We start from the raw sequence: 27051 nt of genomic DNA on the forward strand, positions 1-27051 counted from the left end.
TTTTACTTTTGTTCTAACGTAACATCTGTGCACATTTAGATGCATTAATGGATGTATTAGACAATATAAAAAAATACAACAAAAAACTGTCAATGCTAAAAAAACATCAAGGTTTTACACATAAGGGTGTAAGGACCTCTGCTGTATGGAACGCACACATTGGAGCTAAATGTACACTATAGAACTTCAGGGACAGGGAGGTACACTGGTTTCGTTGATATAATCTTTACTCTTCATCCTGTATTTGTAATGTGAACACTGGCAAATGATCAACTCCGACAAAAGGTATCTTTCGCCACGTATTCATCTTTTTTCGACCTGCTTTTTTTTTGGTTGCAAATGTAGGTGAAAGTGTTGTACAGATAAGTGAACGGGACAAACTGAGGCAACTCCCGCCCCTGTTTTCATATTCACACATAACTTCAGTCTTGTTTTGATTTTGTCCTCTTCGCTATGGAAAACTTTCCCCCCCTCCCTTACTAAAACATGCTAATCCCTATGTCGTCTCGGTTGCTGGTAGGCTATGTGATCTGTCCCTAACCCCATTATCTATTTTTGTGCTTCCTTGTGCTGCCAAGCCCCTGACGTAATGCTTCGTGTTAATTATTCGCATGTGGAAAGCGATGCCGAGTCTCTCCTCTGGTAAAACAAGAGTAGCCTAACTGTAGGAGGAAAAGTTAGTCAAGATGGCAAAACACACAGATGCAGAGTGAAGGGGCACCGCTGCCCACAATTTTAAAACTTTGTTGCGCCCCGTCTCGCGATCAACACCACGGATGCAGACGTGCATGGAAGTGAGTAACGTTAAACATTTTCTTTTCCACTTCTTACGAAGTTCTGGAATATGTTTGTCGACTATTTTGTCTGAACTGCTCTCGCCGAGTTGTCTGTCCAGTAGGCTACACAGGTAATAGAGAAAATATGCTAACTTAAAAAACGGTGATACAGTAGGCTAACTTTTTAATGGGGGAATACAATGTGTTCAGCTGGACGTTTCATTTGCGGGGAAATGGTTAACGCTCGGGTCTGGCTCTCTGGAGTTTATGGAAACTAGACTGAATATGTATTGCATTACAGTGTAACATAGCTATGCATCGGGCACATTTTGGGAATGTTCTAGACTGCGCATTTGAGACCCCTCAATTATTTAATGTAGATCCCTATTAATTTTTCTTGCACCGAATCGCATCACCTCCACATTTTTACAAAAGATCTAGCCTATCCTCGGTACTAATTTAGGGCTATGATTGCCCCAGTGCTGATGAAGCAAAGTGACAGTTTTGGAGACCTGTTAGTGCTGACATGGACCTATTTTTAGGTAATATTTTGAAAAAGAATGCGTCTTTTCATTCAAGGTACTTTCAGTTTCGCGTAGTTGGCAGTCTACCGATTATACAGTCTACAGGCTATTTTCGAAGCAATGTGTGGTGGAAAGCAATCATTTATGCTTTATCATATAGTTTACAGCAGGGACCCTTTGAACATAGCTGTCTAACATTATAATGTAAGGGACCGGTGCTTTTCTCTTTGGAAATAGCCTACCATTCGGGATGTTGCGCCGATTACTACTGAGAGAGGGCTACTTTTAAATGATTAGTATGAGGTATACATGCTTTGTTTTAGTAGGCAATGGGTGTCACTAATCTCCTGGTTTCAATGTAAAATGGTTTGTAAATAACCGTCTATTTCAAGTCTGCAGAGAGCAGTGTTGGTTGTCACATTTCCTCTGCATTTGGAGTTCACCGTTGGTAAAGACTTTACTAGATGGGTTTTGGACGCCAAGCTGTGTGTGTTACTGACAGACCATGTGTGACAGTGTCTCCCAACCATTTATTTCCATAATTTCAGATCTAAATGGGATCCCTGTGGAAAATGCCAACAAAAGTAATGCTGGTGTGACAGCGCAGAGTGCAGGAGGAAAGCCGACTCTCCTGTCTGAATGTTAACACCCCCTGGTGCAGATGCACCTAGGAGAGCACCTTGCCACCACTCCCCTCAAGCTGAAACTACAGTACACCTGCTTTTCTAAAAGCCTGGATGATGCTACGCCACTTGAACTGAGCACAACAGCTCAAACCCCTCCTGCTCAAAGTACATATTTCTGCCCCACTCAACATCAACAACAAAAACAGACAAAAAGAAGAGCACATCCAACATAAGCTTTGACCAAAGTTTAACCACTAGAGCACCAAGTTAACGCAATTCTCTCGTGACACCAGGAAGGTCACTAACTAGTTTCCCTGTTTGGCCTGGTGCCTGTGCCCCAGACCATGATGTTTCGCGACCAGGTGGGCATCCTGGGAAGCTGGTTTAAGGGGTGGAACGAGTGTGAGCAGACGGTGGCTCTGCTGTCGCTGCTGAAGCGGGTGTCGCAGACCCAGGCCCGTTTCCTGCAGCTGTGTCTGGAGCACAGCCTGGCTGATTGCACCGAGCTTCACGTGTTGGAGGGAGAGGCCAATAACCCAGGTAGGCACACCGACACACACACACCATGTCCATCTTGACTGGCCATTTAAGTTGATAATGGCGACGCTCTGTTGAAGTTGGCCGGGAGAGGATTAGTGCTTTTGGCACTGGTGCCACTTCACACATACACACATTTGAAGGTATTGCTCATGTCATTCCCTGTAACTGCCTTACATCCTTCCACAGACAGCGAAGGGTTAACCGTGCCCATTGCCAGAGTCGGTGTAATGTGGCATGGCAACGATGAAGTCATAGCATTAGCTGGCCAAGCATCTTTGAATAGGACACCAGATCATACACGATTCCAGTGTTCTACTGTGGGGTTAAATCAGTTAGGGGTGGTGGTGGTCTGGTTTGTTGCATCAGGCTGGTATGTGGTCATGGAAACAAACACCCTGGCAACCAAACTGACTCATGAAAAATAGAGTGGAGCTCTGGCTCGTGTGGTGATGAGAAAGAAACACTGCGTCTGTGTGTGTGCTGATCCAATGTCTACAGCTGTATAGCCAGGACCACATCTGTCGGTCGGCACTGCCTTAATACACATTGAGAAACTGTCTGTAAAGATGGATATGTTATCATTTTCCCGTACACAACACGCATACACACACCGCAACATGGGATTCCCATCAGAGTTTCTAGTGAGCAGTGGCTGTCTCTCTCTCAGCCTCCCTTTGCACTGTGTTCTCCCAGTTATATGAGGACGTTTTAATGCAGTACAGCCCCCGTTATTGTTCAATATACATTTGGAAACATTAATGACGGACTGTATAAAGTTCTTAGGTGGGTCACTCCCAAGCCCTAGTTGGATGTACACTTTCAGCGATCAAAGGATGCTTTATTTTTTTTATCCGAAGCGAAATTCGAGTCTTTGTCTATTTTATTGTTGTGAGAAGGTTGGAAAAATATGCATATTTGTGGTAGAAATTGATGTGGCCCTCACAGGGTTAATTTGTAGCTGGAAGATCTAAGTTGAGTGGAAAGGCGCAACTATTTGGAATGTACTGTACTAATGAAAGGAATCCAGAATTACCTACTTATTTCACTGTATGAAGAAGCTGCTTTGTTCCCCGAACAAAGTGATGCAACTTATTTGCTGCTTGTCACAGCAAGTCAAGAGTCAAAAGACTGATGATCAGTTTGTGACTGTGTGTGTGTGACTAGGGTAAGGGAGAGGGGGATTCATTTTAGTCACTGGATGAGGTCACACTTTATTTGGATAAACCATTTGTAGATGCTCTAAAGATGGTCATACTATCTGTTGATAAGCAACTGCTTGCTAAGATAACGGTTAGTTTTACAATAAGAGTTAGGGTAAGGGTTAAAGATAGGACAGGGTTTTCTAAACTCTGTCCTTGGGACCCCAAGGGGTGCACATTTTGTTTTTAGCCCTAGCTCTACACAGCCGACTCATAAGCAACTAATCATCAAGCTTCGATCATTTGAATCAGCTGTGTAGTGTTTGGGCAAAAACCAAAACGTGCACCCCTTGGGGTCCCGAGGACAGAGTTTGGAAAACCCTGGGTTAGGGTAAGGTTTAAGGTTAGGGCTAGCAGATAGTCTGTAGAGCATCTACAGGCTAACAATCCAAATAAAAGTATTACCGACATTTAATTTCATTGCGATTTCATCATTGAATTTACATTTACATTTACATTTAAGTCATTTAGCAGACGCTCTTATCCAGAGCGACTTACAAATTGGTGCATTCACCTTATAATATCCAGTGGAACAACCACTTTACAATAGTGCATCTAAATCTTTTAAGGGGGGGGGGTTAGAAGGATTACTTTATCCTATCCCAGGTATTCCTTGAAGAGGTGGGGTTTCAGGTGTCTCCGGAAGGTGGTGATTGACTCCGCTGTCCTGGTGTCGTGAGGGAGCTTGTTCCACCATTGGGGTGCCAGAGCAGCGAACAGTTTTGACTGGGCTGAGCGGGAACTGTGCTTCCTCAGAGGTAGGGAGGCGAGCAGGCCAGAGGTGGATGAACGGAGTGCCCTTGTTTGGGTGTAGGGCCTGATCAGAGCCTGAAGGTACGGAGGTGCCGTTCCCCTCACAGCTCCGTAGGCAAGCACCATGGTCTTGTAGCGGATGCGAGCTTCGACTGGAAGCCAGTGGAGAGAGCGGAGGAGCGGGGTGGCGTGAGAGAACTTGGGAAGGTTGAACACCAGACGGGCTGCGGCATTCTGGATGAGTTGTAGGGGTTTAATGGCACAGGCAGGGAGCCCAGCCAACAGCGAGTTGCAATAATCCAGACGGGAGATGACAAGTGCCTGGATTAGGACCTGCGCCGCTTCCTGTGTGAGGCAGGGTCGTACTCTGCGAATGTTGTAGAGCATGAACCTACAGGATCGGGTCACCGCCTTGATGTTGGTGGAGAACGACAGGGTGTTGTCGAGGGTCACGCCAAGGCTCTTAGCACTCTGGGAGGAGGACACAAGGGAGTTGTCAACCGTGATGGCGAGATCATGGAACGGGCAGTCCTTCCCCGGGAGGAAGAGCAGCTCCGTCTTGCCGAGGTTCAGCTTGAGGTGGTGATCCGTCATCCACACTGATATGTCTGCCAGACATGCAGAGATGCGATTCGCCACCTGGTTGTCAGAAGGGGGAAAGGAGAAGATTAATTGTGTGTCATCTGCATAGCAATGATATGAGAGACCATGTGAGGATATGACAGAGCCAAGTGACTTGGTGTATAGCGAGAATAGGAGTGGGCCAAGAACAGAGCCCTGGGGGACACCAGTGGTGAGAGCACGTGGTGCGGAGACAGATTCTCGCCATGCCACCTGGTAGGAGCGACCTGTCAGGTAGGACGCAATCCAAGCGTGGGCGGCGCCGGAGATGCCCAGCTCGGAGAGGGTGGAGAGGAGGATCTGATGGTTCACGGTATCAAAGGCAGCAGATAGGTCTAGAAGGATGAGAGCAGAGGAGAGAGAGTTAGCTTTAGCAGTGCGGAGAGCCTCCGTGACACAGAGAAGAGCAGTCTCAGTTGAATGCCCAGTCTTGAAACCTGACTGATTAGGATCAAGAAGGTCATTCTGAGAGAGATAGCAAGAGAGCTGGCCAAGGACGGCACGTTCAAGAGTTTTGGAGAAAGGAAAGAAGGGATACTGGTCTGTAGTTGTTGACATCGGAGGGATCGAGTGTAGGTTTTTTCAGAAAGGGTGCAACTCTCGCTCTCTTGAAGACGGAGGGGACGTAGCCAGCGGTCAAGGATGAGTTGATGAGCGAGGTGAGGTAGGGGAGAAGGTCTCCGGAAATGGTCAAGATGAGTATCAGTATATAATTTCTACGTAAGATTATCAGACTTATTGTTGTGCTGATCGAATCTGGAAGTTACCTCAAGTAATTTTACCAACATTTTTTTTTTTTTTGTGCTGCTCAGTCCTGATGTGTTTTTCTATTATTTTCTAGTTCTACCAACCCTCTCTTCCCTCCCTCCCTTCATGCTCAGAATCTTTTTCTCAATCTCCCTCCCGGTGTGATAAGCACAGCAGACCCGTTTTTCTTATTGAAAAAGAGAATGAAACACATACACGTGCCATTATCCTATTATCCTCCACTGTCATGTTCAGCCTATTACTATCTAGGCTAATATCAGTGTCTATATGTCCAGGAATATCCACTTCAAAATGAACAGGTGCTCTGTTGGTCAGGACTAAGAAGCAATGCTAAGAACACCGTAGTCATCTTTTATGGGCAAAATGGAGGGCTGTCGTATTTGAGATTGTCTGCAGTGTCATTTCACCATACTAGTACCGCAGGGGACGAGTAGCTGGGTTGGTTGAGTGTTGGTAACGTCGCTTGCTCATTCAAAAGTAGGGGAGACGAGGATGATGATTCAGTGTGGCACAGACATGATGGCATAGCCACCTCAGGGAGCTGTCAAGTAGCATTAGGAGGACCATAGTGCCTTTACTTGTAAGGACCACACTGTCCATATCATGAGGACTTGTCAGGAACTGGTCATGTCTGATCTTATTCTAGCCTGGTTCCAGATCTGTATGTGCTGTCTTGTTAACTCCTATGCTATGGTCATTGTAACTCCAACGACAGAATGGCAAGACGGCACAAACAGACCTGGGACCAGGCTCATCTCTTGGCACCTTTCTCAATAGATTGGTTCACTGCATGTTGTAGCCTAATAATAATCTGCTGCTGGTCACCTCATTTCAGATGTCATGTAGGGTTGGGCGATTTGACCAAATTCAATTGAATGTGTGTTTTTTTTTTTTTGCGCGCGATTTTCCAAATGCCTGTATCGCAAGAATTAAGGTTTTTATGCGTGTTTATCTTTTTGGCCTCGTCTCCTTCGCTCCTTCTGTGCACCTTACCACTCACACAGACACCAAGCCCCTCCCTCTGCCACTCACAACCAAGACAAAACAATCACTTCTTCCTCTCTGACAATAAGCAGTTTAAACTCACTATTTGCATTTGAGCCAACAGAATCGGTCATATGGACGCCAAAACGCATTGAGACATTATTTTACTGTAATAGTAGAGAACATAACCTTTCTAATGATACACTTATGTTTGAACTCCCAAAATGTAGAACAGAGCAGACCCTACTAAAACGGGAGTAATAATAAACATGATTGTGGAAAATGTATGCTCCGTTTCTGTCGCAAGCGTCATTGCGTACCACATACCTCTAGCAGCATTTTAGCCACAGACTTATGCGCTAGCTGTCTGTTTTATACATTTGCAATGAGCATAAAAATATACATTTATATAAGGAATTGGCAACCTGTTCTCAATATGACAAATTAGCATATTTTCCACGTAGGCCACTTGATTTCCACATTTAAACAAAGTGAACATGCTATGTTGTTCAAATGGACTGGAGGATGTATTCATAACAGTTCTACCTTGTTAGCAAGCAAATAGATCCAATTTGGCTAGACTTGAAAATAAAGATCAGCTGGCTACTTACTAGCAGGTGGGCTTGAGATTGTTTATGAGACCTGTGTTAATTTTCTATAATATCTGCTACAAGGAATTTGGTCATTAGTGGATGTGCATGGTTCTGGTTAAATTTGTAACAAAAATGGCATTTTATAGACCGACTTATTGCAAAAAAGCTGAAAATATTTGGTTTATATTTAGCCTAGGTATAATTATATAAGCCCTGATTTCTGTTTTAGATGCAGTGTATTGACCTTTAGTTGTGCAACAAAGCTTATTCAGAGAATAAAACATATAGCTATCATGAATCTCCCATGTTTAAAGAAATAAAGATTTTTAGGCCATATCGCCCAGGCCTAAAGTCATGCTTCCCTGCGTTCACCGCTGATGAAAAACCATAGACGGAAAACGGCATTCCTTGCTGAAGTCATAAAGGGGTTCCGATGATGGGGATATTGTCTAGGAATGTGGGCATGGGACATAGTTGGGAAGTAACAGCAGAGGATATAGGGCTTTTCAATGGAAGAACAAAGCCATGGTGAAGGATATGATGATGAAGGAAAATAATGACGTTATGTTAGGAACTCTTTAATGTCTTGTATTTTAGGGGTGCCCTTTTTGTCTACCTGGGACAACCAGGGTTTTAGTGTATTGCACTGCACTAGTGAACAGCTTGAAATCATTGCTACTGCAAACCCCTGAAGTTCCAGTGGCCAAACAGTATATTGTTTTTATAAAAGTTACTTTGATACAAGCTACATGTCATCCAAGGTAGATGTATATACGGGATAGATTAGTAGAAAACAGAATTACTATAAAGTAAAAGGTAGTACTGGCTGAAGTGGAATTTCGAAGCTGAACCTCCAACCTCACCACCCCTGCTCAGAAACAACTACTACCACCACCCCTTCCCAGACACCTCCATTCTTCAGTGACCAACACTCCAGATTTGCTCAGGTCTCCCCAGCCTCAACCCTCCTCTTCGTCCAGCTGTTTTTCTGAAGAGGAAAAGTCTCAGTCCCCCGTCCTGTCTAGCAGAAGAGAAAAGAGCCCTTGTCTCTCGTTTGGGTGTTGAACTATTTCATTGCACCCACGCATGAGCAAACAGTTTATTTCTGGCCACTCGGCTCCGTGTTCCGTGAACTCATACGGAACCACAGGAATGGTGGGACGGAGGACCTGCCAAAAAAAAATCCCTCCTAGTCTCCCTCGGAGCAGTCGGAATCAAACGCCACTTTTTCCCCCTTCCCAACACTAACGGCAACACAAAGTCTTGACTTCACTGAAAGAAAGAAACAGTGACTGAGGAAGCTTTTCTTAGTAACTCCTCTGAATGACTTCATTAGGGACCATACTTCCACTATGTAGTAAGTTGAGCTTGAATTAAAGTACTTGTACCGACTTTAAGTCAGACATTTTGAATGAGCGTCATAGTTTCTAATTCTAGTACAAAATAGGTAATTGTGATTTTAATTAATCTGCCCACACACGTATCACTATTTTGTTTTCAAGCTAAGGCTTGTGCAAGGCTAGTTCTTTATTCCAGCTTTGAGCAGGGGTTGGAACCAGTTCAGAAAACAGAACGGAACCTGCAACGAAAGTAATTCTTACTGTTCCGGAACAGAACTGCAGGGGAACCGGTTAATAGCATTATTTTACGTTCCAGGCATTTTTTTCTAGTCCCACAACAAAATGCAAGAAAGCGCCTATGCAAAGCCTTCACTCTGTCACTCAAACATATTCCAGTGTCTAACCTGCAAGCTGAAAATCTTTGCCTGTGCGTGTTTAGGCAACCCCCCCGACGTTACAGGCTTGACTCAGAAGATGGAGAGATTTTTAATTGGCTAGAGAAGAATGGATTCACTTTTTCAATGCTAGTTAAGGATACTATAGCGCAGTTATCACATTTCATGTTGGATTTATTAAGTTACGATTGCGGAAACCTTCCTCCTACAAGTCGCTCTAACCCCTTTTTAGCAGCTGTGTGGTTTGACCAAAGGTGTGAATGGATGCTCCGTCAGCACTTGGTGCCTGAGACTGCGGCATGTAATATTCAGGCTCCACCCTCTGGACCGGTGAAACACATTGACAAACCTCATTGATGAATAGGCCGCAGACGCAGACCACAAACCATTTGGTGTTTCCCTACATAGTTCTTACCCTCCCTTCCTCCTGAGGCAGCTGGCCATTTTTGGCGCCATCCAGTCCCAACTGTGTGTGCACTCACTGCAGGCACTGCTGAGGCATCAAGAAGACAAGGGAACACAAAGCACTAGGCACAGCACGCATGACATGGGGTTGGCCAGGGACAGGACTGCCTGGCCACTACAGGCTTGTGTAACAGCCTTATGGGACCCACTGTACAGTATGTGATGGAGACATTAGTGCCATTGATGTAAATTCGAGCGATTTGATGTAGTTGGACAAACTGGGATGGACTATTTTAGTGGAGGATTTAGCACTTGGAAAGACACGCTTGTCACAGACCCCCCCCTCCAACAATCCTTCTCCCCTCACTGAAAGAAGGTGTCAGCCTAGACCAAGCGCCCCTATAGTCCCTGACTCCTCCCTGACAGAGCTGATTGGCCGACACAGGGTCACTGTTGTGCTGAGCCAGGATGACGTCAGCAGGCGAGTCCGAGCCCACGGCAACTGTTTCCTCTGAGATGAGCACAAGAGGGGACTTCGGCTCCGGTAGCTTGGTAGTGACCTCACTGGTTCCTTCCAGAGACTGGTGGAGGAGTAAGTGTTGCTTCTTTCCCTCATAGCCCTAGCCTGGGTTTGAACCAGGGCCCCTCTGAACACCTCAAAGCATCGTTACCCATCGCTCCACAAAAGCTGCAACCCTTGAAGACCAAAGGAAACAACTACAAGGTCTGAGCGAGTGACGTCACCAATTGAAACGCTACTAGCGCGCACCGCTAACTAGCTAGCCATTTCACACCAGTTCCACTCACCCGCTTTGTCTACAGCAACCACTGATCCGGGTCAACAGCATCCATGTAACAATATTACTTCTGTCCCTTTCCTTGCCGCAACCTGGGCTGGAACCAGGGACCCTCTGCACACAGTTTCTCGCTGGGGACACACCTATTTGTCACTCAAAAAGGTGGACCTAACAAGAGCCACTGACCACAACCAAAACGAAACAGGTCAAGTTTTAAGAGGGGTTTTGAAAGACAATCATGGGGGTGTCCACTACAAGTTGAGTAGCAACAACAGCTGGGATCTAAAAGACACTCGCCATGAGAGCCCACTAAATTTGCCAAGAGACAAACGGAAGAAAAACCCACACCAAACTTGAAGAGCAAATCCAAAACAGGGAAGGTCCGATAAAGGATTGTTTTTCTAGAAATCAAATGGGGCGAGCCAACTAAAGGTGTTAACCCTCCACATCTCTCAAGACAACTGGAGCACTGTGCCAGCCACTCTTAAATATCACCTGGGCCAGCACAGGCGAAACACCTTCTGACTAACGCATGGACAAGCCAGCACAGGTGTAACACATACTGACTAACGAGGTGACACTAATTGGTGCTACCGTGCTCCAACAGATTTGTTTTTGTTTTTAAGGTGGTGTCCTGCAACAATCTCTCTCAGCAAGCTCAAAGGAACTCTGACATTATATCCAAACATGAGCTCATTGGAACTAAAACCAAGAGATTCTTGAACAATGTCCCGCGCGCAAACAGCACAAAAGGGACCCCTTCATCCCAGTCTCTCAAACTCAACGCGGTAAGCTCTCAACATAGACTTTAAAGTCTGATAAAATCTCTCAAGCACCTTGAGACTCTGGGTGGTAGGCACTAGAGGGGCGATGGGGAACACCCAATTGCTGTAGCACTTGCTAGAAGACTTTTGACATGAAATTCAAACCTTGGGCTGATTGCATTACGTCGGCGTACAGAGGCCCATTATCAGCGACCATCACTCCTGTGTTCCAATGGCATGATGTTAGCTAATCCAAGTTAATCATTTTAAAAGGCTAATTGATCATTAGAAACCCCTTTTGCAATTATGTTAACACAGCAGAAAAATGTTGTGGAGATTTAAAGAACAAATAAAACTGGCCTTCTTTAGACTAGTTGAGTATCTGGAGCAGCTGCATTTGTGGGTTCGATTACAGGCTCAAAATGGCCAGAAACAAAGCCCTTTCTTCTGAAACTCATCAGTTTATTCTTGTTTTGAGAAATGAAGGCTATTCCATGTGAGAAACTGAAGGAACGACTCCGGGATGCTGGCCCTCTAGGCAGAGTTGCAAAGAAAAAGCCATATCTCAGGCTGGCCAATAAAAATAAAAGATTAAGATGGGCAAAAGAACACACACTGGACAGAGGAACTCTGCCTAGAAAGCCAGCATCCCGGAGTCGCCTCTTCACTATTGACGATGAGACTGGTGTTTTGCGGGTACTATTTAATGAAGGTGCCAGTTGAGGACTTGTGATGCGTCTGTTTCTCAAACTAGACACTAATGTAACTTGTCCTCTTGTTCAGTTGTGCACCGGGGGCTCCCACTCCTTTTTCTATTCTGGTTAGGGCCAGTTTGCGCTCTTCTGTGAAGGGAGTAGTAAGCAGCGTTGTTCGAGATCTTCATATATAACATTTAACAATGTCTACACTGTATTTCTGTTCAATTTGATGTTATTTTAATGGACAAAATGTGGTTTTCTTTAAAAAACAAGGACATTTCTAAGTGACCCCAAACTTTTGAACGGTAGTGTATGTGTTGTGATAATTCCATTGTTTTCTGTTAATTCATATGCCTTACATTTACTTCATTTAGCAGACGCTCTTATCCAGAGCGACTTACAAATTGCGACCTTCAGAGAGAGATATGGAGATATATGCATGCGCCTAAAAGGCTGAGACATTAGGAAGACCGTGTCAGAATAATTTCAACCACAACTTTGTTTTATCACAAAGTCGGATAGCAACCTCTGTCTGGTGAAGTCCACGATACTGCTTAGTCTAATACAGTGACAATTTAAAATATACCAAAAACAATTTAGTCCAATCAACATAAACTAAATATGATTTGGCTGTCCATGGTTCTGATTTCTGTTTGCGTCCTAGGCTACCTGGCTAAAATGCTTGCTTGCCTAACTTCCATTTAATGGGAAACGTTATACTAGTTAACATTAGCCTTTTACATCTAGCTACTGTACATATTCAACTTCCGTCCTCTCAGGCCAGGGGCACAACAATGTATGAATTAATGGTTGGATCAGAATTCCCGTTATAATCATAGGCCAGTACAGAGAATTAAGTCCAAAGGAGGACAACAACACAACGAGATGCAACAATTCAAGTTGTTTCTGTTAATGACATATGCTCTCAAAGCAATTTGATATGAGAGATGCCAAATCCAAGTTGGCTTCCCTTCCCTTTTTTTTATTATTTAAATTTCTTTACGCTGATTGGCACTTTTTTTTGTCAAGTGAGGCCAAATGCTTGCTGGCTTCCCTTGCATTCAATGCTATGGGCGGCAGCAATGCCATACTCGTTTGGACCAGACAATATCAGGTAGATGGCCTACACGTAGAGCGACTGAGGGGCGCTGTTTCGCTTGCTCGGATGCTTTCTCTTGTGAGATCCATTCAGCCTCTTGCGAATTGAAGGAAAATTTATGAAACAGAGAGAGACAAAAGATTAACTTATTTTTAATTAAATAAAAATGTGGGGAAGCCTGGCTTCCCTTGGCGTCCAAAAACACACGCCGCTGTGCCTTAGCAATACTAGGAGCCGTGATTTTCCTCAGTGGAACAATTGGCAGCGCACATGATGGTCAAGAGAAACTGGTTACCACTCTTTGCTTTGGGCAAAGGACCAACACAATCAACCAGAACCCTGCTTGTCAAAAGCAGGAATAGGCTGTAAAGGTGCAACCGGTACAGCTTGGTTCGGTTTATCCATCCTCTGGCAAACGCAACAGAATTTACAGTAAGCCACAACATCTTGTTTCAGACCAGGCCAGAAGAAGTTAATCACGATACGATCATACGTCTTCTTGACCCCAAGATGGCCTGCTATACTACCATCGTGAGCCAACCTCGGTATTTCTTGTTGAAATGTAACTGGAACAACAATTTGAGATACACTGGGCCAATCGTCTTGCCCAAACGCCATTGTCTCAGAGCACCATCTCGGTCAAAGTAACCCCCACGAACTTTGTCAAACTCTGTTCCTTCAGCGGTCCTACAAACTCTCAGGAGGTTTACCGAATGAGAGCCGGAGTTGTGCTGAAATGGGACGTGTGTTAAGGTCTGATTGTCTAGTGCAGGGATGGGCAGCTGGCCAGTTCAATGGATGTGGGTACGCAGACCCACGAGCCACTGCGGCCCCTCATGATGAGTTCAGATTTTTTTGTGGCCCCCACTCATATCAAAGTAGCCTAGCCCTGGACTAGTGACTAGTCTATTTGAGGTGTTCAAAAAAGTTTAAAAACAAGCTACCCTTTTTCTGTGTTGATGTGTTCTCAACAACAACAGGCACTGCTGCAAAGACTTCAAATACTGTTTACATACCATCTGCAACTGTATGTGTATTACCTTTGCCAAATTTGACTAATTAAACGTGGCTTGCTCTTGGTTATGCTACTAATATTTAGCTTTGCCAAATAATTATTGTGTGCAATAATAGTGTTATGGTTTTTGGATGACTACCTCATCTGACATGAAATATCTATTTGATCATGGTGAAGTTAATAATTACACTTTGGATGGTGTATCAATACACCCAGTCACCACAAATATACAGGCATCCTTCTCCTGCACAGGGATTTCACCATGAGGCCAATAGTGAGTTTAAAACAGAGTTTAATGGCTGTGATAAGAGAACTGAGGATGGATCAACAACATTGTAGTTACCCCACAAATCTAACGTAAATGACAGAGTGAAAGAAGGAAGCCTGTACATAATATAAATATTCCAAAACATGTATCCTGTTTGCAATAAGGCACTAAAGTAGTACTGCAAAAAAAATGTGGCAAAGCAATTCACTTTTTGTCCTGAATAGAAATTGTTTGGGGCATTTCCAATACAACACTCTGAGTACCACTCTCCATATTTTCAAGCATGGTGGTGGCTGCATCATGTTATGGGTATGCTTGTCATCGTTAAGAACTGGGGAGTTTTTCAGGATAAAAAAAGAAACAAAATGGAGCTAAGCGCAGGCAAAATCCTAGAGGAAAACCTGGTTGTCTGCTTTCCACCAGACACTGGGAGATGAATGAACCTTTCAGCAGGACAATAACCTAAAACGCAGGCCAAATATAAACTGTAGTTGCTTACCAAGAAGACAGTGAATGTTCCTGAGTGGCTGAGTTAGTTTTGAAAATGGTTATGTAGCAGTAATCAACAACCAATTTGACAGAGCTTGAAGAATTTAAAAAATAATAAATCCAGTGATTGTGGAGGCCGGGTCATCTGATGCAGCACTCCATCACTCTCCTTCTTGGTCAAATAGCCCTTACACAGCCTGGAGGTGTGTTGGGTCATTGTGTTTTGTGTCATTGTCCTGTTGAAAAGCAAATAATAGTCCAACTAAGCACAAACCAGATGGGATGGCGTATCGCTGCTGAATGCTGTGGTAGCCATGCTGGTTGTGTGCCTTGAATTCTAAAGAAATCACAGACAGTATCACCAGCAAAGCCCCCCCACACATACACCATCACGCCACCTCCTCCATGCCTCACGGTGGGAACTACACATGCAGAGATTATCCGTACACCTACTCTGCATCTCACATCTCAAGGTCATGCGGTTGGAACCAAAAATCTCAAATTTGGACAGATTTCCACCGGTCTAATGTCCATTGCTCGTGTTTCTTGGCCCAAGCAAGTCTCTTATTATTGGTGTCCTTTTAGTAGATATTTCTTTGCAGCAATTTGACCATGAAGGCCTGATTTTTACGAGTCTCTTCTGAACAGTTGATGTTGAGATGTCTGTTACTTGAACTCTGAAGCATTTTATTTGGGCTGCAATTTCTGAGGCTGGTAACTCTAATGAACTCTGCAGCAGAGGTAACTCTGTCTTCCTTTCCTGTGGCCGTCCTCATGAGAGCCATCATGGTGCTTGATGGTTTTTGCGACTGCACTTGAAGAAAGTTTCAAAGTTCTTGACATTTTCTGGATTGACTGACCTTCCTGTCTTAAAGTAATGAGGGACTGCCTTTGCTTATTTGAGCTGTTCTTGCCATAATATGGGCTTGGTCTTTTCCCAAATAGGGCTATCTTCTGTATACCACCCCTACCTTGTCACAATACAACTGATGTGCTCAAACGCATTAAGGAAATATATTCCACAAATTAACTTAAGGCACACCTGTTAATTGAAATGCATTCCAGGTGACTACCTCATGAAGCTGGTTGGAGAGAATGCCAAGAGTGTGCAAAGCTGTCATGTCATCAAGGCAAAGGGTGGCTACTTTGCAGAATTTAAAATATATTTTGATTTGTTTTAGTTTTTTTGTTACTACATGATTCCTTATGTGTTATGTCTACACTATTCTACAATGTACAAAATAATAAAAAATAAAGAAAAACCCTTGAATGAGTAGGTGTCCAGTGGTGGAAAAAGTACGGAATTTTCATTCTTGAGTAAAAGTAAAGATCACTTAAGAAAATTACTCAAGTGAATGTCACCCTGTACAATACTACTTGAGTTAAAGTCAAAGTAGTTGGTTTGAAATGTACTTAAGTATCAAAGTATAAATCATTAAACATTTCTTATATTAAGCAAACCAGACTTGATTTTCTTGTTTTTTTTATTTACGGATCGCCAGGGGCACTGTTCAACACCCAGACATAATTTACAAAGAAAGCATTTGTGTTTAGTGAGTCTGCTAGATCAGAGGCAGTAGGGATGACTAGGGATGTTCTCTTGATAAGTGCGTGAATTAGACCGTTTTCCTGTCCTGCTAAGCATTCAAAATGTAACAAGTACTTTTGGGTGTCAAGGAAAATGTAAGGAGTAAAAAGTACCTAATTTTTTGGAGTTAAAGTAAAAGTTGTCAAATATAAATAGTAACGTACAGATACCCCCAAAAAACTACTTAAGTTGTACTTTAACCAATTTTCATTTTTTTCCTACTGAATTTCATGGTATCCAATTTGGTAGTCTTGTCTCATCGCTGCAACTCCCGAACGGACTCGGGAGAGGTGAAGGTCGAGAGCCGTGCGTCTTCCGAAACACAACTCAGCCAAGCCACACTGCTTCTTGACACAATGCCCGCTTAACCCGGAAGCCAGCCGCACCAATGTGTCGGAGGAAGCACTGTGCAACTGGTGACCGTGTCAGCATGCATTGCGCCTGGCCCGCCACAGGAGTCGCTTGTGCGCGATGTGACAAGAACATCCTTGCCGGCCAAACCCTCCCCTAACCCAGACGACGCTGGGCTAATTGTGCCCCGTGGGTCTGCGGTCGCGGCCGGCTGCGACAGAGCCTGGACTCTAACCAGGATCTCTAGTGGCACAGAGGTAACGGATACAGCCGTTAGCCGTGGTATATTGGCCATATACCACAAACCCCCGAGGTGCCTTAATGCTATTCTAAACTGGTTACCAACGTAATTAGAGCAGTAAAAATGAATGCTTTGTCATACTTGTGGTAAATGGTGTGATATACCACAGCTGTCAGCCAATTTGCATTCAGGGCTTGAACCACCCAGTTTATAATAAAAAATCTACCAGCCACGCAGATTTTTTACCAGCCCAATGACGAAGTCTTTTGGTATCTGCTAGCATGCTTCACACTAGACACAGACATAAAAATGGTATCCACAAGTTCATTGGACTCTGGAGAACTTGTCATTTGATTTTTCTATAGGCTAATAATATTGTTTGTTCTCTCTCATTGTTAGTCCTCAGGTTATGTTTTTAGTCTATTCAAATAACATTTTGATAAGGAACTCTGAGCTGCTTTTGAAAGAAAAAGTCGAAATGGAAACATGATTGCCATTGTTGAATTCGATTTTCATAATAGCAACCAAACCATCAGTCCTAGTTTATCTAAGCTAGCAAGTATGTTTGTTTAGTTACCAAGGCAACCACTGTAGCTGTCTAGTAAACTTACTAGCTACTTCAGTGGACTTTGAGCACATTTCTAGTGGTAAATGTGTTAAATTATAGCCATGGTACAAAAGGCATAATCAATTCGGTGCTCTATGGGATCTTTAAAATAAGGCAACTCCGTGAAATGTTAGTTCCACTCCTGTTGATTATCCCTTACATAAGATATCCAGCTGGCAAACATTTAGTGATTGTTTCTTCTCAAATATGATACTGTAACTAGATCACCTGATACGTGCTGCACAACAGTGAGTGACTCACAAGGCTCCGGTCTGGTCTCTCGTCGTTGTGTGATTAAGTGATAATGCCCTCGAAGCCGGAGTTTGGAGGATATATTGGCACGGGGGTTGTTGCCAATATATCCTCAAACACTGGCTTGATGGGCATTATCACTTTTACACAACGGGTTACCAACATATTCAAATAATTATTTACATATTTTCAAATAAAAAATGTTATTTTTCTGAATTTATTCATACTATTTCATCCTTCCACAAGATATAGTCCCAACATGAATCTAGTGTTGCTACCTAAGCCGGCTGGTCATTCGTTCTATTGGTTCGGTTGACAGAGATGTGACCCAGTCGTTCAGTCTTTTTGTTCGGGATCTATGGATGCGACCCAAATCAAATTTCATTGGTCACATACACATATTTTGCAGATGTTATTGCGGGTGTAGCGAAAAGCTTGTGTTCCTAGCTCCAACAGTGCAGTAGTATCTAACAGTTCACAACAATACACACTAATCTAAAAGTAAAATAAGGGAATTAAGAAATATACAAACATTAGATTGCGCAATGTAGGAGTGGCATTGACTAAAATACAGTAGAATATAATACATATGGGATGAGTAAAGCAGTATGTAAACAAAGTGACTAGTAGTCCATTATTATACTGGCCAGTAATTCTAAGTCTCAGGAGGGGGCTGAGCACGCACCCTTGTGGGGCCCTTGTGTTGAGGATCAGTGAAGTGGAGGTGTTGTTTCCTACCTTCACCACCTGGGGGCGGCACGTCAGGAAGTCCTGGACCCAGTTGCACAGGGCGGGGTTCAGACCCTGCGCCCCGAGCTTAATGATGAGCTTCAGGGGACTATGGTGTTGAATGCTGAGCTGTAGTAAAAAAAACAGCGTTCTTCAATCGGTATTCTTCTTGTCCAGATGGGGATAGGGCAGTGTGAAGTGCGATGGCGATTGCATCATCTGTGGATCTATTGGGGCGGTAAGCAAAGTGAAGTGGGTTTAGGGTGTCAGGTAAGTTATGATCCTGAACTAGCCTCTCAAAGCAGTTCATGATGACAGAAGTGAGTGCTACGGGGCAATAGTCATTTAGTTCAGTTACCTTTGCTTTCATGGGTACAGGAACAATGGTGGACATCCTGAAGCAAGTGGGTGACAGCAGACTGGCATAGGGAGAGATTGAATGTCCGTAAACACTCCAGCCAGCTGGTCTGCGCATGCTCTGAGGACGCGGCTAGGGATGCCGTCTGGGCCGGCAGCCTTGCGAGCGGTAACGCACTTAAATGTCTTATTCACGGTGGCCGCGGAGAAGGAGAGCCTACAGTCCTTGCTAGTGGGCCGCGTCGGTGGCACTGTTCTCCTCAAAGCGGGTGAAGGGGTTTAGCTTGTCCTGAAGCAGAACAGCGGTGTCCGTGAATTGCTACTCCACTCTGTCTCTCTACTGGATATTCTACTATTATACTATATACTACTACTATTCTACTGGAATACCTAGGATAGGATAAAGTAATCCTTCTAACCCCCCCCCCTTAAAAGATTTAGATGCACTATTGTAAAGTGGTTGTTCCACTGGATATCATAAGGTGAATGCACCATTTTGTAAGTCGCTCTGGATAAGAGCGTCTGCTAAATGACTTAAATGTAATGTAAATGTACTGATGCCTGTTTGATTGCCTTACGGAGGGAATAACAAGACTGTTTGTATTCAGTTTTTTCCCCAGTCAGGTCATGGTTAAATGCGGTGGTTTGCACTTTCAGTTTTGCGCGAATGCTGCCATCTATCCACGGTTTCTGGTTTGGGTAGATTTTAATAGCCAGTGGGTACAACATCTCCAATACAGTTCTTGATGAACTAATTCACCGTATTCGTCAATGTTATTCTCAGAGGTTACCCGGAACATATCCCAGTCGTTCGTTCTAAATGTTCTATTGCCATACTGGCTGGTAACATTCTTATCCCTTGCTTGCTAGCTAGCCAACTATGGCTAACTTACAGTCACATCAAAGTGCAGCCAGAATTACAACAAAGTAGCTGGATTTGCATAAGCTGTTTTCTGGTGACATTTATTTGGATAAATCCATAACAATGCATTAATAAGACGCGATTTCCCCTGGAATAGAAAATGTTCTCTCTCGTCAGGACACTTGTTTGAGTGCTAGCCAACAATATAGTTAACATGATCACTTCAAATTGATGCTGGAAAGACGGCAAACTAGCTGCACTTTGTTTTATCTGTTTTCAATTGATATATTTCTTTGTGTATATATCCATACAAATCCTGATTTGATCATTTCGACTGGCTAAGAAAAGCTGCCTGCATGTCTCTCATCCCGACACGTTCATTACTATGCGATTGTCTCTCTGACATTGTTTCAATATTCAAATTCAGACAGCAAGGTTTATACAAATTTCTGCTGTTGAAAACTAAATGTTAGTCTAAAAGATGTGAGATCATGTCTAGATGCTTTTTATAGTGGATATCAACTTCATAAATTGCCTGGCTGGGCTGATGAGACAGTGGATTGCAGTCTGATGGAACAGAGTAAATAGGCATTTTAACGTCATAGATTTAGCCGGTGGTAACTTGTGGAGTAGACACTGCCTGGAATGCGGTTTTAACCAATCAGGATTAGACCCACCAGTTATATAATTGTAATTATAAACTGGGTGGTTCGAGCCCTGAATGCTGATTGGTATGACAAAACGTTTTATTTTTACTGCTCTAATTATGTTGGTAGCCAGTTTACAATAGCAATAAGGCACCTTGGGGGTTTGTGGTATGGGCTGTGTCCAGGCACTCCGCATTGCGTCGTGCTTAAGAACAGCCCTTAGCCGTGTGAAAAATAATGTGATGGGGTTAAATGAAGAACGTGATCTGCAGTTTTAAAGCTAGTTTCCTGCAATTGTACACATTTAGCCATGGGCGGAGAGAATTATACAGTTTTTTTTAAATTTATTTATTTAATTTCCTGCAATTTACACATTTTGCCATGGCTTGTGCTGTGTTCTTATGCCATTTGAGTGACTCAAACATTACAACAAAATCAATTGGGTCACCATGACATTTTTGGAATTTTAGATTTTCCATGACTGTCTAGCTCTAATTGGTGATTGTTTGTTCACAAAGATGATCTCATAAAAAAATATATACAGCTCCATAAAATGTTCTACATACTGTATATCTGGTTTTAGTTGTTTAAGTTTACACTGAAGTTGTGTTAATCATTTTTTGGAGTGGGGGGCAACAATTTTTCAGCCGCTGCTAAATGAATATAGGGGAAACGCTGGGTATTGCCATAGTAGCCAGCCCTTGAAAGGGAACATCTGTCAAAGACTGCTCATAATAATAATGTCTGGAACGGAGCGATTGGAATGGCATCAAACCATGTTTGACGTATTTGATACCATTCCACTAGTTCCGCTCCAGCTGTTACCATGAGCCCATCCTCCCCAATTAAGGTACCACCAACCTCCTGTGGTGCGCGCACACACACAGACCGACCTGCGTGTTTATCTAACCTCAGCGGAGGAATCCGACTACTTTAACTTTCTCTGTTCTCAGCAGGTACGGAAATCAGGCTCTCTTCCAGAGAGGAAAATAATCATTCTTCTCCAAATGATTGAGGAAGGGAGCTAGTCGGGGTACAGAGTGTAGGCGGAATGGGCCCCAGCCATTTCCTTAAATAGAGCTCTGGGGCTTCTCCAATCGGACCAGACTTTAGGCTCACATTCCGGGCATACCTGCAACTATGACATTATGAGTCACACAAGTACGTAGTCCGCCAAAGGGGCAGCTTCCAACAGGTACTGTAGGCTAGAATTGCAGTCAGGGAGTGCGGCTCCCCCCTATCTTATTGATTTTACAGTCACTGCACAGACTTGTTTGGTTACTACGGCTCAGCTCTAGACCCTCCCCATTGCCAGGGGGTTTAATTTTTTACATTTTATTTAACTATTTTTTTCAGGGGAACCCGTTGAGACCAGGGTCTCATTCACAATTGTGCCCTTTGGACAGCAATACAACAATTTGAAATTATCACTAAAAATCGAATAAAATAAACTACACATTACAGAATCAACACTACAGCTTCAAACACCACAAATACAAATTATACAACACAGTTGACATTAACCTGTTAGGGCTGGGGGGCAGTATTGACACGGCCGGATAAAAAACGTACCCGATTTAATCTGGTTACTACTCCTGCCCAGTAACTAGAAAATGCATATAATTATTGGCTTTGGATAGAAAACACCCTAACGTTTCAAAAACTGTTTGAATAGTGTCTGTGAGTATAACAGAACTCATATGGCAGGCCAAAACCTGAGAAGATTCCATGCAGGAAGTGGCCTGTCTGACAAGTAGTGTTTCATCTTGGCTCTTTTTATTGAAGACTGAGGATCTTTGCAATAACGTGACACTTCCTACGGCTCCCATAGGCTCTCAGAGCCCGGGAAAAAGCTGAACGATATCGAGGCAGACTCTGGCTGAAACACATTATCGCTTTTGGCAAGTGGCCGATCAGAGTACTATGGGCTTAGGCGCGTGCCCGAGTCGACCGAATGCTTTATTTTCTTTCGTCTGTTTACCTAAACGCAGATTCCCGGTCGGAATATTATCGCTTTTTTATGAGAACAATTTTTATGCCATTTATTTTAAACAGTGGTTGACATGCTTCGAAGTACGGTAATGGAATATTTAGAATTTTTTTGTCACGAATTGCGCCATGCTCGTCACCCTTATTTACCCTTTCGGATAGTGTCTTGAACGCACTAACAAAACGCCGCTGTTTGGATATAACGATGGATTATTTTGGACCAAACCAACATTTGTTATTGAAGTAGTAGTCCTGGGAGTGCATTCTGACGAAGACAGCAAAGGTAATAACGTTTTTCTTATAGTAAATCTGACTTTGATGAGTGCTAAACTTGCTGGGTGTCTAAATAGCTAGCCCTGTGATGCCGGGCTATCTACTGAGAATATTGGAAAATGTGCTTTCACTGAAAAGCTATTTTAAAATCGGACATATCGAGTGCATAGAGGAGTTCTGTATCTATAATTCTTAAAATAATTGTTATGCTTTTTGTGAACGTTTATCGTGAGTAATTTAGTAAATTCACCGGCAGTGTTCGGTGGGAATGCTAGTCACATGCTAGTCACATGCTAATGTAAAAAGCTGGTTTTTGATATAAATATGAACTTGATTGAACAAAACATGCATGTATTGTATAACATAATGTCCTAGGAGTGTCATCTGATGAAGATCATCAAAGGTTAGTGCTGCATTTAGCTGTGGTTTTGTTTTTTGTGACATTATATGCTAGCTTGAAAAATGGGTGTCTGATTATTTCTGGCTGGGTACTCTGCTGACATAATCTAATGTTTTGCTTTCGTTGTAAAGCCTTTTTGAAATTGGACAGTGTGGTTAGATTAACGAGAGTCTTATCTTTAAAATGGTGTAAAATAGTCATATGTTTGAAAAATTGAAGGTTTTGCATTTTTGAGGAATTTGAATAACGCGTCACGGGATTACACAAGCGTCCCACCTAGCCCATAGAGGTTAAAGTCCTAAACTACCCTAGATCCACCAGAGAGTCAAGATCTAGTTTTGTAGTCTATCCCAAAAAATGGGGGACGGACTAGTGCAACCTTGAGAGTTAACCATCTCTGTGAACGGGCTTGGTGTGTCATATTTTTACATTTTAACAGTGAAGTCGGGTAGGTTGGATGTTTTTTTTCAGCAGAGCTTTGTAAACAAAATGGAGTGAGGAAGTGATCTATGCGACTTTTAGTGGTGACGGTGGACAGGAGTGGGGAGAGCAGAGGATATGATACCCCACAAGACATGCCACAAGTCTCTTCACAGTCCCAAAGTCCAGAACGGACTATGGGAGGCACACAGTACTACATAGAGCCATGACTACATGGAACTCTATTCCACATCAAGTAACTGACTCAAGCAGTAAAATTAGATTTAAAAAACACCTTATGGAACAGCGGTTACTGTGAAGCAACACAAACATTGGCACACACACACACGATAACATATGCACTATACATACACATGGATTTGGTACTGTAGATAGTGGTGGAGTAGGGGCCTGAGGCCACACGGTGTGTTGTGAATGTAATGTTTTTTAAAATTGTATAAACTGTCTTAATTTTGCTGGACCCCAGGAAGAGTAGCTTCTGCATGCCAGCAGCTAATGGGGATCCATAATAAATACAAATGAGTTGACTTTGGCTCTTTCTCATTGTTTCTTGATTCCTTGCATCCTCTCGCCGCCTTTCTGAAAACGCACTTGAGAAGAAGTGGTAGCCCTTTACACTTGTACCCCTATACGGGTTGAAAATGTACAGAAACATGCTATAAATGACAGAGCTCAGGCTCTTTGCTTCACAGCACTGTATAGGTTTTGACTGAAAGCCGTTCTGAATTTGAGCACGTGACAAGAAGTTGCATCCATCCCTCCCGATAAGTGGGCAACTTCTGCAAAATGTTTTGTTTGTCTGAGTGGAAAATGTAAATTAAGATGACTCTATCTATCTATTGCACTTCACATTTCCATATCATAAAACTCATGTTATATACGGTGTCAGCCTTTATCACTGTTTGATTTACAGTTCCAAGATAACATTGCATCATACTCTGTGGTGTTCTGATAATGATGAGCCCATTTTTGTCTATTGTGAAGAAAATTCGCTGCGGAGAATGCACCTGAATGCACGCCTTTCTATGCGCACCAAAATTACGATCTGTTTCACTGAATTGCCCTGTGAAAGCCTAACACAATAAGATCATATTTTATAATCTTATTAGTCATGTTGGCAATAAAATAAGCTTTCAAATGACGCCCACCTGACCCAGATTGTGATTGTATAATGGGCTGTTTTTGGATTGTGTAAACAGTAATTGTGTGATGGTGGGGATGCAGGGCTGTGTTCTAAACAAAGCAACTACAGGTGTGCTTGCTATAGCTAGGAGAGCTAAAAAGCAAAACACCGTTATAGCAGAGGCGCAGGTAGAAATTGCTGTGTGGTTGGGCCTGAGTAAAAGTGACTGGGGCAACATTTTCCAGCAAAGTACCCAGACATCAGTGGTGTAGTTGTGGAGCATGGAAAAGTGGGTAATACTCTACATTGGCCAAAGACTTCCCAAACGGCCTGTCTGGCAAATGAAAGACACCGTGTGTGGAAACATTTGAGTTACCTAAAATAATGTAAATGCGAAATACATCCACCATGGTATCCAGAATTAAATAATAGGCCTAGCCCTTATGGCTGATATGTTAGGCAAAGGGACCAGATAAGCGCAGAGGTAAGAAAAGGAACCGCTTTTTGTGGTGGCGCAATACATGAGAACAGGATACTCTGAGTTCCTAACTTCACAGCAGCTGAAGGCTGATTCATCTCTGTATTGTGCGTTATGCTAGAGGATATTTATGGTTTACAAAAAAAGGTTTAGGCTATATTAAATGCCACACACCACGGTTTCCACATATTACTATTGTTGTAGGACTTTACTAGGCTAAAGTCTTTGCCACATGATTTCTGCAGGCCTAGGCTATTTTGTCTATAGGGGAAAAGGTGATCGCTACCGGATCGAGTCAGGGCCCTGGCCTAAACCTCATAGCATGTCCCTAAAGCTCTTCTATTGAGAAGCAAAATAAAGCAGCTAGGCTAAACTGTATAACTCATGAGACTTGGGAATAAATGTACAATTCTCATTATGAATGTGAATTCAGGAGTCAGAGAACAGAGTGGAGTGCGGAGCTGTCCGGTGCTGAAATCTTTGATCCGGCTTCGATGTGCTCAGCCAGCACCGGCCAAGCCGCATTACCTGCCTGTGTGGTGCTGAATAATATACGCATATGCTATGGTTTCACTCGCACTTTTCAAACCCATACTGCCAAATGTTTCACAGGAATTGTGTAGGCTACTTTGTACATGATTTCTCTTGTACTACATAACTGATATGGCGTATACCTCCAATACACTACTTTGATAAGATTCGGTGAGAAGTGAGTAAGTGCAATGTGCACTGAAAGAAAGTGGGTATACAGTGTATACCTGCATATAACCTCTGCTATACCAATGCCCAACATATTTAAGTGAAAATTAGTGTAATCACATAGCATAATTTAACACAGAACACAGGGTAAATGTGAACTTTATGTTAAGTGTATGTATATGTAATAAAGAAGCTGTAAAAACAAAAAAGCTGTATAGAACTTCAATAAGTGATGGGAATTCCTGACCTCCCCTGCTTTTGACACAGTTGCTGAATTAACACAGTTCATTCAGCATCCTTAACCAGGATATGATTGGTGATCACATGGGGCAAGCAGTGATTATGTTAGTGCAAAAGTCTTAGACCCTGGCAAACAGGCTGCTGCTGCTCTCATTATTCCATATTGATCCTCCTGGAACCAAGTGTGCAACTCAGTCAGCTGTCTGTCCAGGATGAGGAGTCTAGTGTTTTTGGGCAGCTGCTCTACACGATTTAGATTTTTTTGGGATACATACATGCATACATACACACATACATACATACATGCATGCATGCATGCATGCATACATGCATACACACACAGTACCAGTCAAAAGTTTGGACACACCTCGTCATTTAAGGTTTTTCTTTATTTTTACTATTTTCTACATTGTAAAATAAGTGAAGACATATAAACGATGAAATAAAACACATGGAATGATGTAATAACCACAAAAAGTTAAACATAAAATATTTTATATTTGAGATTATTCAAAGTAGCCAAGCTTTGCCTTGATGAAAGCTTTGCATTCTCTCCAACCAGCTTCATGACCATTGGCAACGTCGGTCCGGGAATTAACACACATTATTCCGGAGCTAGCCAGCTGAAGAGTTCCGTCAGCCACTCGTGGGCTTTTCCTGAGCTAGCCAGCTGAAGTGTCTCATGGGCTACAATCACCTATCCTGACCCGCTTTACTGCCGATGCGGAGCCCCATCGGGCCTTCACGACTGGACCACCGACGTTATCTGCCCGAGGGAGTTATCCAACTGGCCCCTCCGTCGCGACGTAACCTGATCGCCCATCTGCGGCCCACTAATCGTTAGCGGTCTTATCGGCTGCGATCTGAATAGGTCTATCGGACACTTTTCTTGGGCCACTATAACTAACTATTTTGCCAACTTGGACTGGTCCCCCCTTCCACACGGAACCCCACTAACCCACAGACGGAAACGCACGAAGTGGCTAAAAACAGACCTCCCTCCATCTTCCACCAGCTTGCTACCTATGGCCCGGCTAGCTGTCTGAATCTCACTGGACCCTTTGATCACTCGACTAAGCATGCCTCTCCTCAATGTCAATATGCAATGTCCATTGCTGTT

The 27051-nt window shown here is 43.2% G+C and overlaps 1 protein-coding gene across 3 annotated transcripts in view; it reads left to right on the top strand.

The window, feature by feature from the left end:
- Positions 1-549: 549 nt before the first annotated feature.
- Positions 550-27051, top strand: part of LOC106602955 (protein Smaug homolog 1) — a 91031-nt gene continuing 64529 nt past the window's right edge. For all 3 annotated transcript variants that reach the window (XM_014196013.3, XM_014196030.3, XM_014196049.3), the window contains exons 1-2: positions 550-794; positions 1849-2466. In XM_014196013.3, the coding sequence (XP_014051488.1) occupies positions 2271-2466 (196 nt within the window). In that variant the 5' untranslated portion in view covers positions 550-794; positions 1849-2270. The remainder of the gene's footprint in view (positions 795-1848; positions 2467-27051) is intronic.

Source organism: Salmo salar, chromosome 01 (assembly GCF_965601325.2).
Source record: "Salmo salar chromosome 01, fSalSal1, whole genome shotgun sequence".
Classification (NCBI taxonomy): Eukaryota; Metazoa; Chordata; class Actinopteri; order Salmoniformes; family Salmonidae; genus Salmo; species Salmo salar.